Below are 19,513 nucleotides of genomic sequence, written 5' to 3'. Positions count from 1 at the left end.
ATTCACATTTCAGTCAACTCTCAGAAACTTGAAAACAAAATAAATCAATGACAGTTCCAATTGATAAATATGCAGCTGCATATCCAATAAAAAGGAAATTGCGAAACTTTCTTAATCTTAAAACAGAATAATGTGAGGTAAACAATTACAGTCTTTTACAGTTAATCAGGTAAACAATTACAGTCTTTTACAATTAAACAAACACCAGCAACACTTAAGTAACAGAAGAACTTACTACTTGAATTAAATATATAATACCTTATTGCATTACAAGTTAACTAAACTTCTATGTATCTAGAGTTCCTCTCCATGCTAGAGATATATACATTATCACACAATTTAACCCCAGTGACCCCAGCTAACCTGGTACTCCCTAACAATAGACTAACAAGACAGGAATAAGGATAACAAACTCTGATAGCGTAGCTTCCAAAGATTACAACTGCAATACCAGATACAGAAATGCTGAAGACTTGAACACAGTGAAGATTTTGCCCTTTCAACAGTTCTTGAATACAGACTCTATTATGTAATGGGTTTGCACTTTTCCTTGTCAGTGCCATCTATCTTGGCTCCCAACATTTCGTTGGAGATCGAGAAGTTCATTCATGAAGTAGAAGGAAACAGACAGTAAATTATTTTTTTTAACAAGCCTGTGACTTTAAATGGCTTCCTCTTCAAGTTGTGGTGCCAAACCAAGATTAATCAATAATAAATTGCCTAAGGTGTGACCATATCACGTTTACCCCTACAACTCAAACTTCAAAAACCAACAATCTTTTGTCTGTGGGAGATATTACAACAGTACTAAGTTGCTGGTAGAGGAGTTTCCCTTCTTCACTTTTTGATAAAAACATGATCCCTGTATCTAAGGAACTAGACCAGAGGGTCAGAAAGTGATTCAGCAGTATCAAAACTTGTACCAATATTATAAAAACCAACCTATTCTCCAAATCGGAGTGGGGGCAACAAAAACACTTGACTCAAAGTCAGATAAAGCAGGGCAATGTAATTGCTTCTTTTGTTTAGTTTGTTTTGTTATTTTCACTTAACATCCTATTAACAGCGGGGTCATTGAAGGATGTGCCAGGTTTAGGTGGATGGAAGAAAGCAAGAGTTTCTTTTTTATGAAATCCACCGAACCCTGTGGCCAGAACCTGGGGACTGTCCCAAGCAGGCTTCGAACCTGCAACGCAGAGGTGGACGGCTAGCTATAAAGACAGAAGCCTTAAACACTCTGCCATCGCAGTCCTAGCATCTTTTGGTAACTCTACTGAACAGTAACAGGCATGGATGGGCTTATTACAAAGCAATGATTTATTGCAGCGTAAATAAGGTATCATGTGACATACCAAATAAAGGGCACAGATAATTGGCAAAAATAACATTTCCTGATCAACTACGATTTCAATCAAAATAATTTTCTAACAAATGAGGATAACAGTTACCTTGTGGAACTAGAATTTAACAAAAATAGTAGGTTAAGATGTGATCTAAGGAGATACTACATTTTCAGGAGCAATAAATTACATATGGGTGGACCTTATTATTTGGACTTGTATACAGAAGGATCTCAGATTTTCAGAAATGTTTACAAATCTGGATATTGAAAGTTTTAGAAGCAATTCATAACATATGTATCTTGACATTTTCAAATTTACAAAGTTGGGCAGAACTTGCAATTCTTCCAAGGTTTGTAGGTAAAAAGAGATATTATGAATGCTTATGAATGTCAAAGAAGATCTTGTAAATGTTTGTTTATCACTATGAATGTCGTTTGGTACAGATAAGTCAGATAGCTCTGACTCCACAAATCTGTGTGTGTGATCAGTTAGGTATAGCAGGAAAGCCATAACGTATCATCATATATACTACTATGATAATATCTGTTTTTTATCACATGGGTTTTTTGGATTTTTTTTTTTTCCCTCCGAAAGAAAACTTCTCGAGTTATCTGTTTTAGAGTCTGAAATGATATTAGATACCCAAGTTTACCTAATGTGAAAAGTTAAAGTTGATTTTAAATTTGCACCATTACAATTATATGGTGTCATAAAATGGAAGTAAAGGAGGGAGCAGGGGTCAGATTATGATTGAGTGGGGAGTGGGAGTAGGGAGTGGGAGCAGGGGGTGGGAGTGGGGTCAGGTGGAGTTGGAATGACATATCCATGCATGTTTTCACTTCTCAACTCTAAATGCCCAAAAAGGACATTTATTTTCAACCAAAACTTCATAGAGAGTAAAGTTACGTGACAATAAGTGCTTTATATAAAAGACTTTTACATTAACATATTATTTGAAACCATTAAGGCGTCGCGTATGTTTCGCTGGTTCATTGTGACCAGAGGCATTGAGTGTTGATTGATTGGAGGTCTATACAGGTAAATGACCAGCCAGTACATTGACATATATACATTGTCTTTCACACGTTTGACATAGGTACATTGTCTCTCACACATTACTTATAGGTATGATCTCAACGGGGTTTTTTCACAACCTGTCTACATACACAACTAACAAATAAACTACCATAAATTCTATTTTCCTTTTTCTAAAGCACCAAAGTTTACCAGGACTTCAGAAACTAAGTCACTTTCAAAATCACAATTTATTTATGAAGACATTAAATCTATATTTAATAATAATTTATCATGTATGTATACAATAAACATTTGATGTGATTTGACCTTTCTGAAACACTTTGCACACGCATGTATTCAAGGCTCTCACAATATACATGATAAACAAGAAAAGATCTGTAACAGTCAAAAAGACAAAAAAAGGAGAGAAAAAATCTCTATCGTCACCCTCTTATTACTAGATATGAAATCATCTAGTCCTTCAGATCTTACGTACATAAAATACCTACATCCCCTGGGAATTTGTCACGTAATCTATATCACATATCCAATATCATTTTCTCGGGCAATTATTACACATCTTTTCACATCACATGAAATATGAAACGTATACCCAAGACCATATATCAAGATGAATGAAAAAGTGGATTTTTTTTTTTACGAGAAAAATTGTAAATTCAAAGGTGAAATTCTTTTGACATAGAATCGTAAGATCGCAAATTTTTTTTATGGACTAATATGCTTAAAGATGTTTATGGCTGAAAATGACTTTTAAATATATATGACTTTGTTGTTCGAATAAAGACCATAAATCTTTTTCAGATAAAATTAAGAAAATATGAAATCATAGTTTCCCATGTACATGGTTAATATTTCTTTGTTGTTTGTTTGGAAAGAATGCCAAAAGTATTTTAAGAAAATCCAAGAGATCAGAAAGAGATTATTATCTATGATTGTTAAGCGTCTTATTACTATCCATCATGATCACAATTTTCCCTGTGCCTTAACATGTTTGTATTAATATCAGTTACAGCTCCAGACTAGGTAATGCAGATGGATATAGAGGCAAGATTATCACTCCCGATTTATTTGTTCTCACTTGTACAATCTCCTGAATTCTAATTATGTGATTTCCTATCTAATTAATACAATTATCTGTGTAGAATTGAAATCCTCCTCACCATTTATCAAACTTGGCATGCATGTACAATTACTTCTAATCACCACTTTAATCATCCTTCAGCTTTGTTAGATTATGAAGTCATCAATGCTCATGTTAAGTAATTTTTGGAGAATTTCTTGAGGCAAGACCAGAAAACAATTCCAAAATTTTTATGAGTCTCAACACAAAGAGCCAGAGTGGGGTCTCAAAATTTGAGCGAGTCACACAGGAAAACATGAAAACCACCACAAGTTATCATTGGTATAATTCCATTGGTAATGTAAGGTAAACATCACAAACAGAACTTCCACCAGCTTGTTAAACTCAACTCCAACTCTACCTTCCCAAGTTAAATAAATCAGTTTCATTTAAACTGCCATCTACAAGATTTGTGTATCAAGTGTGCCAAAACCCTGCCAGAAAAGAAACTTTTGAACTATCTTGCAACTCCTTGAGGAAACTTATTTTAATTATAAGGGCATCACATCCTCCATCATTTCCTGTTTAATTACAAACTCTTCAACAGGATCTTTTCCTCAAGGAGTTGCTGATGAATGGGCTGTGTAACTGTGCCTAAAATAGACCAGCTACTGACCAAACTGTATCATATACCTGAGTGTTTACCTGGGGAGAGCTCGGGAGGGGGAAGGAAACATCTCGTTAGGATCTATAATGGCAACACCAGGCTGCAGCATCTCAAACCAAACTCTTGCAGCCTACAGTCAACTCTTGTAGAAGCCCTGTAGTTTGGCTCAGTGATAAGCTGTCAATTCTTGCACGATAGATGTATTTACATTCAGGTACATAATCAGTGGTACCAACACTGTCAACACCACTATTTTTTACCATTTCCATCAACTGTCCAGCCACCCATGTTTGAAAGCGTTAATATAAACACTGGTCACCCTTTGACTCCTTAAATTTCTTTCCCTTATATCTTGTTTTACTATTCTGAGTAATTCTCCTTTGATACCAAAACCTCCTTGTCGTTCTCACTTTCTCCTCACATTTCTTTCTCATTTACATTTGTTTTCAGTCAACACTGTTAACTGACAAACGTTACAGTGACAGAGACAACATCAAATGTCAAAACCACTTCTGACCAAGATCATCCGATCCTTCCTTCCGTTCTCAGTTATCTTGTCAATGTCACTTCATTATGCTTTGGATCAGGAAGTCCTTAAATCAATGTAGAAGCCATTAGATTTACATGCAGGTCTTTGCTCAGTTTCATTAAAAGACTTTAGTACACAGGTCAACACCAACTCTTCATCACTGACAAACAGTTTTATGACTTTATGACTTTATTCCTTGAGGTTATAATTAGTTCTATGAGATAAAGGATTTTGGGGGTTTTTTGGGGTTTTTTTGCCAAGATTATATCTAAGAAGCAGCAAATATCAAATACAGCAATTTTGAAAACTTCTGTTCTGTCTTAATCTGACTACATCATACAGTAATCTGTTCTTATCTAAATATACAACTAATTACACGAAATTAAACAGTACATGCTGAAATGTACCATTACTTCCTAACAGGAATAATTTGTTACTGTCTCAATCTCCTTCACATATCTCTGTCAAAATTTAAACAAGGAGATAACAGTTATCATGAATTTTGAGCTCTCAGGTGAAATAAACAATGCCACGATTATGGTAATGGTTTATCATGATAGGCACCACTCGAAGTCATGTAGTGGATTTTTTTGTTGCATAACGTTGTATTTCACCAAAGCAATAAATTAATCAAATTAATCAACTCGATAAAATGCACTGTAACTAGAGTACTTTCCTCTTATATAATTCATGAATTATGCCTGAATGCTATATTCACAAATTCCAGGAATTAATGACTGCCAAAGTACCATTTCCTTAATGAAAATCAGCATCAAGGGAATTAACATTCACTGAAAAATTATTCTGTCATTAATAACTTGGAAACTTTTCATCATCTTGGGAGACTGTTAGATTGTCTGACTTCGCTGAAGCAGTTTTGTGGCAGGACAGTCAACATTCCTATCAGCATCTAGATAGTAATATATCTAATAAGTCTCAATTACGCTCAAAACAATATATTCAGCTCCAAAGTAATGACTGATCATTTTTTTTGCCAACCTTAAAGAAGGAATTTGCTCCATGAAACAGAATTCTTTCTACACCAAAACGCCAAATTAGATTTATAAACATATGTTTCTATGCCAAACGCCCAGCTGTAATATAATGATAACATATTGTAAGATGATCTATGTTGATCATGACACTGATTTATTTCATCGTGACTTAATTGTGCTGTTTTTTATTGTGATGTCATCCAGCTTATCCACAGATGAATGTAGCATGGAAAAGTCAGAGTGGACAGAGATGCCTATCTAAAGGATGAAGATGGAAAGAAAGTAAATTTAAAAGCCACAATACAAAATATGTCAGCAGACATTTTGTCTATGTTTGAATCATAAAAAGATAAAATGTTCTAACAACACAAGGAGTTAATATCAAGAACTGACAGGTAGTACTTTTAATCATTGTAACATAATTAGAAATCATACAAGTTAAAAGTGCTTCTTTCTTTTTCACAAGGGTAATAAACTTTCACTCAACGAAATCAAGATGTAAATCGTTTCAGTTCACTTTTCTCCACTGAATTTTGTTTACAACTTTACTCAAAATGCTGGTTACATCCATTAGAAAAAAATCATTATAATTTCAACTTACAATTGCATTCCATAAAGATTTGTACTTTTACCAAACAAACACTAATGTACACACAGCCTGTAAATGCAACACCTGCCTGCATCTCTTAAACTATCTACCTTATGATCAAGTAGCAACTAACACATTTTATCTCAATAGTACAGATCTAGAATAGCTTCCGACATTGGTTACAGCAATTATTGATAACTTTCATTTAGTTCAAATTCTTCACCTAAGATATAGTGATTAATTATCATCTTCACCATGGTTACAGCAATTATTGATAACTTTCATTTAGTTCAAATTCTTCACCTAAGATATAGTGATTAATTATCATCGTCACCATGGTTACAGTGATAACTTATTATCTTCACCATAGTTACAGTGATAACTTATTATCTTCACCATGGTTACAGTGATAATTTATAACCTTCACCATGGTTACAGTGATAACTTAATATCTTCACCATGGTTACAGTGATAACCTATTATCTTCACCATGGTTACAATGATAACCTATTATCTTAACCACGGTTACAGTGATAATTTATAACCTTCACCATGCAATAAGTCACACTCTTCACAACGGTCATAACAATTACTGATTCTCTTCACCATGGTTACAGTAATTAGTTATTCTTCACAATGGTTAAAGCAACAACTTGTACTCTTTCACCATAGTTACGGCTATATGTCAAAATTCTCATCATAGAAGCAACAATTTTAATTCTTTATTAAAGTGACCCCAACAGACACGTCCATATTTCCACATCCCAGTTACAACCATGAGTCATACTGTATGAGTTATCAAATAATCCATTCAAACCTTTCATTAAAGCAAAAAAACAGGAGTTGTCCACATCTTTTTACAACAATGTTACCTTCTCATTTCCAGTCCTTATTGTAACAATGAACCTCTATATATAGCTATATCAGAGACTATTATCAGTTTATATGTTCTAACTAGATGTTATAGTATCTAATACCTACTGGGTATTGTGTCATCATAGGTTTATGACTAATGATTACCCACTATTCTAATGATCCTGCTGATCAGCTATAATAAACACAAAGCCATCCATCATCCTATAAGGTTATAAATGTGTTACAACAATTAAATAATGTTCTCCAAGTGCTGCATCATTGAAAACACCAGAAATAAAACCTGATGATTTTCTCTGACACTGAACAGCCTCTCATGCATATGAATTACAGACACATAATCAAGCTTGTTTCTAATGAAGTGTTTGTGCCAACATAACCATTCAAACAATGACATGCTTTTTTTTTTCTTCGCCTGAGTAGTAGCCTGTCGGAGTACAACATGATAATGGAAGTGAATGTTCACTGACCAGAATTGATTCACTCCATATCAATTCAGGATAATTTACACAATGTTCTTGTATAAACTGCAACTCAGCATTCTTGGGAAATTAATATACCTGAAAAAATATACACAGGCTGATTGTGGATATATTTATGGTTCTGAGATGAAGGAATGCCAAGTTTGGACAAAAGATGATATTGAGCTTGGCTGTGAGCTGAAGGTTGACATCTATGTATAGTCACAACCACTGTCTACCCGGCACCATCAAATGTAACAGTAGACTCCAGGTCAGTTGTATCGGTCATTGGAACTCAGTTTTTGGCAACTTTATATTGGGGATGCATTGAGCCTGATACAATAAATGTCTCGGAGTACCAGTCATGGTCTGGTGTTTGGACAGCAATCAATTCAATCAAAAGTGGATGATTTTTTTTCTATGTTCAATCAAGAATGGGTCAAATTGTCAAAGTTTTGTATGCTGAAAGCAATTACAAAATTTGTCAATCTTTTATTTTTCCAATTTCAAAAAGTTTGGCAGTAAGTCTTTGCCACTGGGCTTATTTCAGGATAAATACAGTCTTAAGTTCTTTTTACATTTTTCATTTGTTTTCTAATATCTGAGATATTAGTAATATTTCTACAAGGCTACATCAGAGTGCAAAATACTCTTCTGATATTCATTTCAAAACAAAAATTAACACAATCATATTAACATAATTCTCCTGTTGTATGATAACTCTTAATACAGAATCTAAATTTACATAAATATGTAGCAATCTAAAGAATTTACGCATTATCCAATAGGTGTGACCACATCAAATTTGACATAAAGAGTCAAATTCAAGAAAATTTCAACTGATAGTAGCAACATGGTTTTATAACATTAAATAGTAGGGAGAAATCAGGGTGTGAAGAGCACCTGTCCAATACACCAGAGGTCAAGAATGGTAGGTTCAGGAAGTCATAATGGTAAAAGGTTATTTACAGTAACACAACACATCAGAGGTCAAGAATGGTAGGTTCAGGAAGTCATAATGGTAAAAGGTTATTTACAGTAACACAGCACATCAGAGGTTTTGTTGACAGGATTACAAGAGAAGGTCAAGGTCTTTTTGAAAACTAAACAAAAGGTCAGGGTCATGTTGACGGGGACACAACAGATAGTCAAGGTCTTTTGACAAAAACATGATAGAAGAACTGGTTTTTTCACAAGTAAACAACAGAATGTCAAGTTTTTATTGATAGGAATAAAAGTGAAGGTCAAGGTTTTCTTCACAAGACACTAAAAATCAACCTGTTGGCAGTAACACAGCAGGTCAAGGTCGGACTTACAGGATCACAACAGAAGATCAAGGTCTTCATATCATGAACAATACTGAAGGCCAAGATGCTTTCTACTGAAACACAACGGGTGGTCTAAATGGTTTATTTGTATGACTATCAATGTCAAGGTATGTCTGAAAGAATTGTAATTATATGTAAGGAAAAGTCACGAATGTATACTAACTATTCTTAATTATATTGGGTAAACATGCCAGGTACACAAACCAGAACATACATCAGCTGAAATCAGAAACCATCTCTATTGCCAAGAAGACCCTGAAGAAAGGTGGCATACCAAATCTCGTTTACAAGGGAGTCATGACATTAAACTTAGGTATTTATCTACTTCAATAGCATGTCATAGGTGTGTCTAGATGTACATATAGTAAATGTATACAGGGTTATGATCTATGTGCACAGCAGTCCAGGAGAGAATACCAAATTACCATCAGCAGTATCTATGCTAGTAACTCCCTAATCTCTCTCCACAGGTACAATACTGGATAACTCTGGGAGTTCCTGCTCAGGTGAATACCCTGAGTGCTCTGTCTACACTGAATAGATTTATTAACTTTTGCTAGACTTTCATTCTTAACTTTTCAACTGAACATAAGTATCAGAACAGGATTGCCCTATTCATTAGCAATGAGTTAAGAAACTTTTGGAACACACTAGAGAAAGATATCTAATTACAGTGCTTATATCAGCTTTTGATATATGTACACACACCTGGAAATATTGCTTCAAAATGTAATGCATTTCTGTATTTCATTTCTTTGTCTGGTAGTCTAAGGTATACCCAGATGGTTTCCTACACATGTTACACCAGCCCAACAACACGTACACATAACCTAGCCTGTAGCTAATTAATTAATGAACAATCACTCACCTCAAACCACTGCCACAAGTAACTTTACATTACAAAATAATCCAGGCCAGGCCATCTTCTATAAATAGACAAGGACATACATCTGCTCTACACAGAATGTTGAGCAAATTTGGGTACTTATCAAAACATTGTGCAAACCAGAAACATTGTATTAAGAGTCACTTTTGTGAATTTTTTCCCCCTTTTTACAAAGAATTTTGCAGTTCATCTTCAGAATTCTCTGCTTAGCCTGAGTCAATAGTAATCATGCTGACCCAGAACTCCAATGTTTAATATCAACACACGTATCCACTGAGCAAATAATTTGAGAGTAAATTTTTGACTGCAGCTTTTGTCAAATATTGTTAATGCTGATGATGCTTGCAACTGTATGATTCATTTTTGTCATTTACAAGAAATAAAACTCCCTTTCTGGTACAAATAACAAGAAAACTAACAAAGCTTTCCTGACTATCTAGGTCACTTTCCATATGGTTTTGACCTATTGTTGAAAAACCCTAATAAGATAGCCCAATATCCTTCTTTAGATCTGCCCACACTGCATGCCAAACTCACTTAATTCTCAACTCCTAAAAGTAACAGTCCATCAGAGTGAAACTGCAGATCAAAGAACCTTCAAAATAGTAAAAACCTATAAAGACTACAAGAAGCTTTCGTCCCAAGACAGGGACAATAAATATTTTCCTAAAATAACTGTTACATGTGGAATAGTTCCAAGGGAAAAAACTCCAGCAATGCATTTAAATGTCGACATCATGCACAACTTTGCAACTGGAATTAGTTTTTAACCTCTGTAATTCAACATACTTGTAATGCAATAAAGACACTAGAAGCACCTGACACAGATGTTTGACTAGCAAACAAGACAACATACAATACATGGAGCTTTAAAATTTTCAACTTTCCACACTCACAGGTTTTCCTTGATAATGTACCATAATAAAATTAACCAAACTTTCAACATTTCAGACTCTAGATCAATAAATATAATTTCTTCCACACAATATTTTTGTTACCATTCTGTATCTATCAAAATGCTAAGATTCTCTAAGAGCAATTGGTAATGTCTTAAACCAGTTAGGTAAGTCTGTAAAAACAAATTAATTATAGAGAGCAAGTAATTACTATATAACAGTTATTGCTACCACTTCAGTTCTACTGTCAAGATCTTGGTAAGGTCAAATCAAGGTCATGAAAGTGCGCTTTAATGCAACAATATTGTGTAGTTTCCTTGTCCTGCATTACATAGAATTCCACCAAACAGAAGATTAAATGTCATAACTGCTTAATTGTTTAATAAGGAAAGACACTTGTCTGACATTTGCTGTCTGACAGATATTACACAGACACCTTGTATTATCAGTATACTACACACCTAATCTGTAGTTTATGCTGGGCTGATCTCATACACTAATAACAAAACCATGAACAAAATTGAAAAACACCTTTGGCATTATATTGTTTATTGGGTTACACCTGTATTGTAAACAAAAGTGAAGAAAACAATCTCCCCAAGCTATTGTAAGTACACAAACCATAAACACCCTACAGGATAAAACCAACAGTCTGTTGTTGATCATAAATCACTGTAATCAGTCCTATTAAGTTTTGGTTACAGAACTTGTCCTCCCTAAATGTCACTAGTTGGACTCACTTATCAGCAGGATGGTCCAGTCTACAAGGATACAACAGGTGTGGTAGATACACCAAACTTTTGTTTCTGAATATAATAAAAAGATGTCCTCACATTTTTTATTTGGATCAACAGTTTACATTAACAGCTGTAATAACTTGGTTAAGACTGATAAGTGAAATCCACTGGCTCCCATATTGTACCTGTTTCCTGATTAGTACACCCCTTGTTCTACCATATTAAACAGTAGATATGCATTCCACCAACCATACTTTCCTAGTATATACATGACCTAAAAGAAGTCCCTTTCTTGCTGACCACATTATATCAAATCTACCAGTATGTACAAGCTCCATAACAAGCCCACCTTTAACTAACTAGATTAACCAAACATGTATGTACAAACTTCATAACAAGCATACCTATAACTAACCAGATAAACGAAACATATGTACAAGCTGCATAACAAGCCCACCTCTAACTAACCAGATTAACCAAATGTATGTATAAGCTCCATAACAAGCCCACCTCTAACTAACCAGATTAACCAAATGTATGTACAAGCTGCATAACAAGCCCACCTCTAACTAACCAGATTAACCAAATGTATGTACAAGCTCCATAACAAGCCTAACAAGCCCACCTCTAACTAACCAGATTAACCAAATGTATGTACAATCTCCATAACAAGCCCACCTCTAACTAACCAGATTAACCAAATGTATGTACAAGCTCCATAACAAGCCCACCTCTAACTAACCAGATTAACCAAATGTATGTACAAGCTCCATAACAAGCCCACCTCTAACTAACCAGATTAACCAAATGTATGTACAAGCTCCATAACAAGCCCACCTCTAACTAACCAGATTAACCAAATGTATGTACAAGCTCCATAACAAGCCCACCTCTAACTAACTGGCTTAAATTAAAGATATGTACAAACCTCATAACAAGCCCACCTCTAACTAACCAGATTAACCAAATGTATGTACAAACCTCATAACAAGCCCACCTCTAACTAACCAGATTAACCAAATGTATGTACAAGCTCCATAACAAGCCCACCTCTAACTAACCAGATTAACCAAATGTATGTACAAACCTCATAACAAGCCCACCTCTAACTAACCAGATTAACCAAATGTATGTACAAGCTCCATAACAAGCCCACCTCTAACTAACCAGATTAACCAAATGTATGTACAAGCTCCATAACAAGCCCACCTCTAACTAACCAGATAAACCAAATGTATGTACAAGCTCCATAATTAAGTCATCCCTTTTTGTTTCATTCTGGGTTAATAAATAAACGTCCAGGAACGCTACTTGAGTTTACCCGATGACTTTCATTGATATTGTTGCTAACTGTGGTTGACTTAGGGTCAACTGTCCTGTCCTATCAACCAACATAGTGACATATTAACTGCTGTTGCTAACTTGGGTTGACTTAGGGTCAACTGTCCTGTCAATTCACATAGTGACAGAGTGACTGCTGCTGCTCACTTGGGTTGACTTAGGGTCAACTCTCCTGACCTATCAACTCCTGAAATACTGCACAATTATTGCTGACAGAACATTTTTCACAAGGCTGCATTTCATTCACAATGAAAACCTCAGACATATCCAGTTTAGGTGTGGAATCAAGATGACCATGAATTACTTATCTAATACATGGAAACCATCATAAGATGAGGTTAAATATACCTATAGAATAACTTGAATATAGCATCCGACATATTACATATTCTGAATGATTGGAGAAGATCTGGCTTGTCAACAGATATTAATTTGATTTCTCATTATGCGTTTGTAAAGTAGATGTTTTTTATCTGTCTGTATATTGTGAAGAGTCCATGCTAAGTTTTCAATAACTACTTCTTTCCAATGTTTCAATACACTTAGCTATAAAACCCTAAGCCTTGGTCAAGACTGCACCTGTACAACCAATAAACATACTATCATCTTCCACACCACATAACAATGATGTATGGATCATTATTTCACCAAATATATTGCCCACAGGACTCTTCACCATTGTTTTCTGGATGGGTGACTGATTGAATGTCAACACAGGATACCAGCTGACTCTGCTAGTGTATTGGGAAGTGTGAAGCATTACACAAGGTGTCCTAGGGCTGTCTTTGTGTGTGGTCACTACCAGTACTTACTGACCAAAGACAAATGACCAAGGATGACCATGCAAAACCACAGAAGTCGTCATTAATATTAATTAGACCCTACATTCATCCATCAGTTCTGACTGACAATATTAAGTGGATATCTGATTATGTCAAGACATAACATCACCTACATTTACAGGCACCAAGAAGAAGACTGCCTTTTGGTTAAAAAGTTTTTTACTTAATTATCTACATCCATGTTACTCAGACAACACACACTGTGAACCAGGAAGTCAATAAATCCATAACATATCAGTATTCTACCACTAAATAAACAATATCTTTCTATCCAATAATAAAATGATATTATGTCACACTAGAGAAGATTGGCATATCTGTATTGTAAGATGCAACTTAGTATGGACAGAACTGAACCTTCCTCATCTACTTTCAGTTTTTTTGCATTTGTGTTCTAATATTGCCTGATCATCAAGACTCATATTTCTCCTTGCATTCCTTCAAAAGAATCTTAATCTTTTGCAAGATTACTTCCTAATTATGCTGGTATCCATTTGTAATGATAAACTGCAAATTGCCTTCACGCAAAATATCACAATGAGTAGCATCAAGGTTTAAACTGGAAGGCAAAAACATGACCAATATGATAAAGTGCCTTCTTCGAAATCCTCATAATTTAGATTTCTGAAGAAAAAATTAAAACATAACAGAAAATCATTCACAAATGCAATTTACAAAATTCTAAGTCTACTGTACATGTGTATGAAAAGCTTGGTTCATATTGGCTTTACCATGCAGGTTTTAATCGGACCCCATTGTCCCATGAAAAGCCCTCTATCACTGTCTTTCTGTTAAAACATTTGGGATGTTATATGATAGACAAAAGCCAGAAAGACCATAACAAAGAAATAAACGATACAGATAGGTGCAATCAAATAGGACCCATCATAGAATGTTATCACTCATTAAGTACCATTGTCTTAACACAGATCTGGAAACTGCACATAAACGGTAAACAGTTGTCAACAGCTGTGGCCAATGACTACACACACAGTAGTACACCAAGTAACACCCAAAGGAGGTGAGCTTGGTGCTAATCATGGCCCATCAACTACCATTAAAACCCAAGGACTACCTCAGTGTCAAGGTCTGTCAATCATTACTAACACTTGCATTCAAAATTGCTGAATGCAGCAAAATCAATCAAAATTAACACTTCACAGTGAATCACAAAAGAAAAATAATTATGTAAGCATGTTTACCTACTATGTGCAGCTACAAAGTATTGACAAGATGAGCAAACATTTTCGTCAACATATGATTTGTTAACAAAGCCCTAGGGCACAGACAGAATGTGTGCATGCACAGGTTAACAACTAGATGAATGAAGATTTCCTTACAGTCCTATCTACTGGATTCGTATTTTTGTTTGTGATTGTGAAATGACCCCAAGCCCACTTCATACAACATTTGGTGTATAATGCTTTGTTAATCATTCAAGTTATGTAACCTATGATGTCACTAGCTCGTAAATTTCTTCTGACAGTGTCAGGTTGTATGCATCTGATGAATTCAAATCTCTCTGGTAGTCTCACACAACATCATTCCATCTCATTTCCTAAAAGATAAGACCTCAATATCTGCTGGTTATGTTAATATTTTTTTTATTTCATCATCAAGTGAGCTACAAGAGATCTGCAGGGTTTTTTATTATTGAAGCAGACTCACGGAATCTTTATTGCTTCAGAACTCCCTGTCTCAATCACGTTGTTTTGTAGCATAATGAACCTCTATCAATTTGAAGTTTTTTATCATTGGTTGCGGTGACCCGGGCCTTAAGACCTGCAGCCACTGCCAATAACCTTAATGGTACAAGTCGTTTTAGTGTCTCAGAGTTCTGATACAGAGACAACATCCTACACACAGACTTGTGTGATGGAGACATACTGCTAACCCGAAGATTTAAAATCACATTCTAATGATCAAGGTTCCTATGCTTTGTAAAGTGCAAGTTCAAGAAGGGCATCAATGGGGCAAAGGCAAAAATTAGTGGCTTGTACTTTATAAATGATTTTTCCAGAGGTTCAGATGAATGGAAGGGCAGGAGAATGGGTATTAGAGGGATGAAAGGCAGAGAAATATATGGCAGGACTAAAAAGAGCAGGGAGGGAAGAAGGAAAGGAGGAGTTCAGAAAGGATATAAACTGGAATAACTTTGTTACATTTAGCCTAAAATAGTCCCATTTCAGTTTCCAGGAAGTAAATTTGTTCATCTTTTTTCCTTTTTTGACCTTTAAAAATGGAGAAGGGAGGTGGGGAAGGAACCTCCTCTAAGGCAAGTAAGAAAGAGTGAAATCCTGTACTTTTAAGGGAGGTGGGGTAGGTAAGTATTGTACTGTCAAGAAAGAACTGGAGAGAGATGTACAGAGAGAATGAATGAAACAAACAGATATTTCTGCTGAATGTGTTGAGCTGACAGAAACCTGTATGTGATATTTTGAAATCATAGGTGTATTTGATATAAAAACATACCTGTTCATCAGATAGTCCCTCCTTTTCCATGGATTGTTCAAGGAGTCGATACCTACAAATAGAAATGACAAACATAAATAAATTTTCCTTTGACAATCACAATAATGGTTAACAGAAATGGATGCACCCAATGAGTACATTTTGACAGAAATCTTCCTCAAATATTTTGTTGGGATGAAAACAAGACTTCCACAAAACGAAAATAGTCTTGTTTTATCAAAACCTTTACTTCTAGTAATTGTAATAGGTTTCCTTTTACAAACATACTGTATTTATCTTATAATAAGACCATTCAGCAGTTCTCTAATAAGCCCACCCACAACCTTCAGTCGATGTTTGAGTTATGTCCTTTCCCCCTGAGGTATTTTGCTTTAATTATGCTGGATTGGGTTATACTAAGTTGGACATTGTGTATCTCTTCACAAATAATAGAATTTTGAAGAAGAGTTTCTTTACTTACAAAATTGAAATGGAAGATAATACAGTATCATGTACATTTAAGACCACATGCATGTACATTTATACATTAGTCAGTGAATGGAAAACACCGACACACATGCAAGCCGTCAAACCGTACTACAATTTGTAGGAAATTTAAATTTGAAATCGGAAGATCTAGGTGACACTGATGAACTGTTATGTAAAAAACAGAGTGAGACATCATCGACAGAGTTAACTATAAATAGCTTTTGTATTTGTCCATGAAGAAAACCTATAGAATTTTATGTCATGTTCCTACGTGTAGTTAAAAGATCATGGACAGATTTTGTTTTTTGGAGTTTTTTTTCTTTTTTCAAAGGGAAGAACACTTACAAAACTAAGCTTATCAGACAAAATGAAATTAGATATTTCTTCAGTTTTACAAGGATCTTTAGAACAACACAATTTATCATCTTTTATCTTTAATATTGACTTTCCTTCCAATAAATTCAGTCCATGTTACATGAACACGCACTGACAAATACATCTGAGTTTTGCTGCACTTGCAGGTACTTTCAATGGCAAACAGGCAATTCAAAACTTGTTGGTTCTTTTGATATGTTATAATGATCCATTCTAACTGGCTGACAGTATATAACCCCAGAATTTTTTCTCCAAAGCTGTCTCCCAACACCTGATGGTATCAGGTGGACTAATCCTTTCAGGTATAGACATTCATTACTGAATACATGACAAACTTCTCAAATAAAACAAAAGTCACTTTTGAAGACTTACAAACTAGAATCATAACCCCTCAGATTGTGGATATACCCATCAGAACAGACTATATATAGCCGCTATAAAAACAATCGATAGAACAGAACGTAAATAAAGCAGCTAAATAAAACCATGGAAACTAAATCAACAGAATATCTGCACAAAGCAATCAAAATTGAAAAAGCAAAAACAAAATATCACATTTCAAACTAACAAAAAAAAATTTTATTCAAACAAAAATTCTACAAATTAATTAAAAGGCCATCATCAAATTTTGTGATATGAATGAAACTATTGCATCAAATTCAGACAAAGTTTGAACAAAAAATCACAAACCAAATAACCAATAGACAGAAATAGCAGCTATCTTCACATATAAAAATAAGGAACCATTATAGACAGATGTGTGAAATGACAAAACCATGACTTTGCTGTAGACACTTGTTATCATTATCCTGCTCAGCTAAATTGCCAGAACAAGGATAGATTATCAAGTATTATTCATTCCAAGAAAGGTATGAAACTTTAAAGAAGCCAGAAATTTATTTCTTTTTCAATTGCATGTGCACTACACATTAACAACTACTAACATTTGAATTTCAAAAGCAACAAGACTTGAAAAAATGTACTGATTAAGACACAGGAAGAGTCTTAGAATATTTAAAATCAAGCGAGATCTGCAGTACACTTTGAAGTTTAGATTGTATGCCTTGGGTATAGAACTGCAAATTGAACTTATAGAGAGTCACAAATTTGTGACAAGTGACACCACTTTAGAAAAGTGAAGTTATTGTACACAAGTTATTTGCAGTATTATCAAAAGCAATAAAATGATCTGTAAAATTTACGAGTTTATCTTTTTTCACAGATAAACGCTATACACAGTTGACTGGAGTCAATTGTAACCGAATGATCCTGAATAACAGTCTAAGTTGTATATAATGGTTAATAAATCCACCAACAAAACAGTGCCTTCAGTAAACCCTTCACATTGCGGTGTGTTTGTACTGTGGTCTGTAGACAGTATTATTTGTATATTGGTTAGTACTTAAATAGGTCAACAACTGTCTGACCAGACTAAACCTCAGTCAGAGCTGACCAGTCCATGTCTATAATATTATGATTTAAAGACTATGTGATAGACTACTGTTTAGAATTATACACCCTCAAAAAAAGCAAACATTATAATGATGTGACTGATAGAAATGACCTCCCAAACATCATCAGAAATTAGATTTGACCTAGATCTACACTGTAAGAAAAAGTTTATCTGGCCTTGACCTACATTAATCTCATAAGGATTTAACCTTTAACCTTTACAACACTGTATATAAATTTGAATTCATCTAATACCAAATACAACCTTAACAACCTAGAGGAACAAACTTACAATATATATCATTGGAATGGCGTCATAAGATTTCTTTAGAAAAACTCTTACAATCAATTTGAAATATACATACAAATTAATTTTAATTATTTGAAATATTCATGAAAAAATCCTAATCTGAAGACAATTGAAGAAGCCTAGTTCATATTTCAACAGTAGACATTTGATCTAGCCATTAAACCTGCGTTAAAAAAATACATTACAAGTAACACCTTACACCAAGTACGTCAAATACAACAAAAGATCTGTCTGACTGTTAGTGCCCAGGTATTACATGTGGTATAAGACTTCCTTGTTAATCCTTACCCACAAAATCATATCTTAGCCAAGTCTTTCAGACGTCTTATGTATGTAGTCAGTACCACAAAAACCAAGCACCACAGTAACATTCAAACCTTAACGTCTAATTTTCCTGACTTTGACAATGAAATTCTTATTTGTTTATCTAGTACTCATAATACATGAACATTACTTCTTCTGAATGTTGTCAAACACCTAGAGATTAATTTCAACCCAGAAATAGCAACAACTTTACAAATAAGTTTATAAATAAATGATAAAAGTGACCAAACCTGTTTTATACTAATATGAATATGTTGAATCATTTTACACCTGGGCTATACATTAGTTTTCCAACAACTTTATACCAAACCAATGGACAATCGTTTAAAAAGATTTAACGAGAAATATTTGTGTTACTGACATGCTATCATTGTGGTCTGTCTATAGATTATGTCACATTACAATGCATTGAAGGATCCATGGCAATTCATCTTTAATCAGATATAAAGATCTTATATAGGTATATAGTTTATCTAAAAGTCACTGTTGTCAGTAGACTTTTCATTTTTCTTGTTTTGTAATTGGAA

At 34.5% G+C, this 19,513-nt stretch overlaps 1 protein-coding gene across 1 annotated transcript in view; it reads right to left on the bottom strand.

The window, feature by feature from the left end:
• Nucleotides 1-19,513, bottom strand: part of LOC132550049 (serine/threonine-protein kinase tricornered-like) — a 69,427-nt gene that overhangs the window by 29,565 nt on the left and 20,349 nt on the right. The window contains exon 3 of the mRNA XM_060214048.1: nucleotides 16,058-16,109. Within this exon, the coding sequence (XP_060070031.1) occupies nucleotides 16,058-16,109 (52 nt within the window). The remainder of the gene's footprint in view (nucleotides 1-16,057; nucleotides 16,110-19,513) is intronic.

The sequence above is a fragment of the Ylistrum balloti genome, unplaced genomic scaffold, assembly GCF_031769215.1.
Source record: "Ylistrum balloti isolate Yb309-2 unplaced genomic scaffold, AGI_CSIRO_Ybal_v1 Utg370102, whole genome shotgun sequence".
Lineage (NCBI taxonomy): Eukaryota > Metazoa > Mollusca > Bivalvia > Pectinida > Pectinidae > Ylistrum > Ylistrum balloti.
Note: the sequence above shows the minus strand (reverse complement) of the source record. Positions and strands in the feature narration are given on the sequence as shown.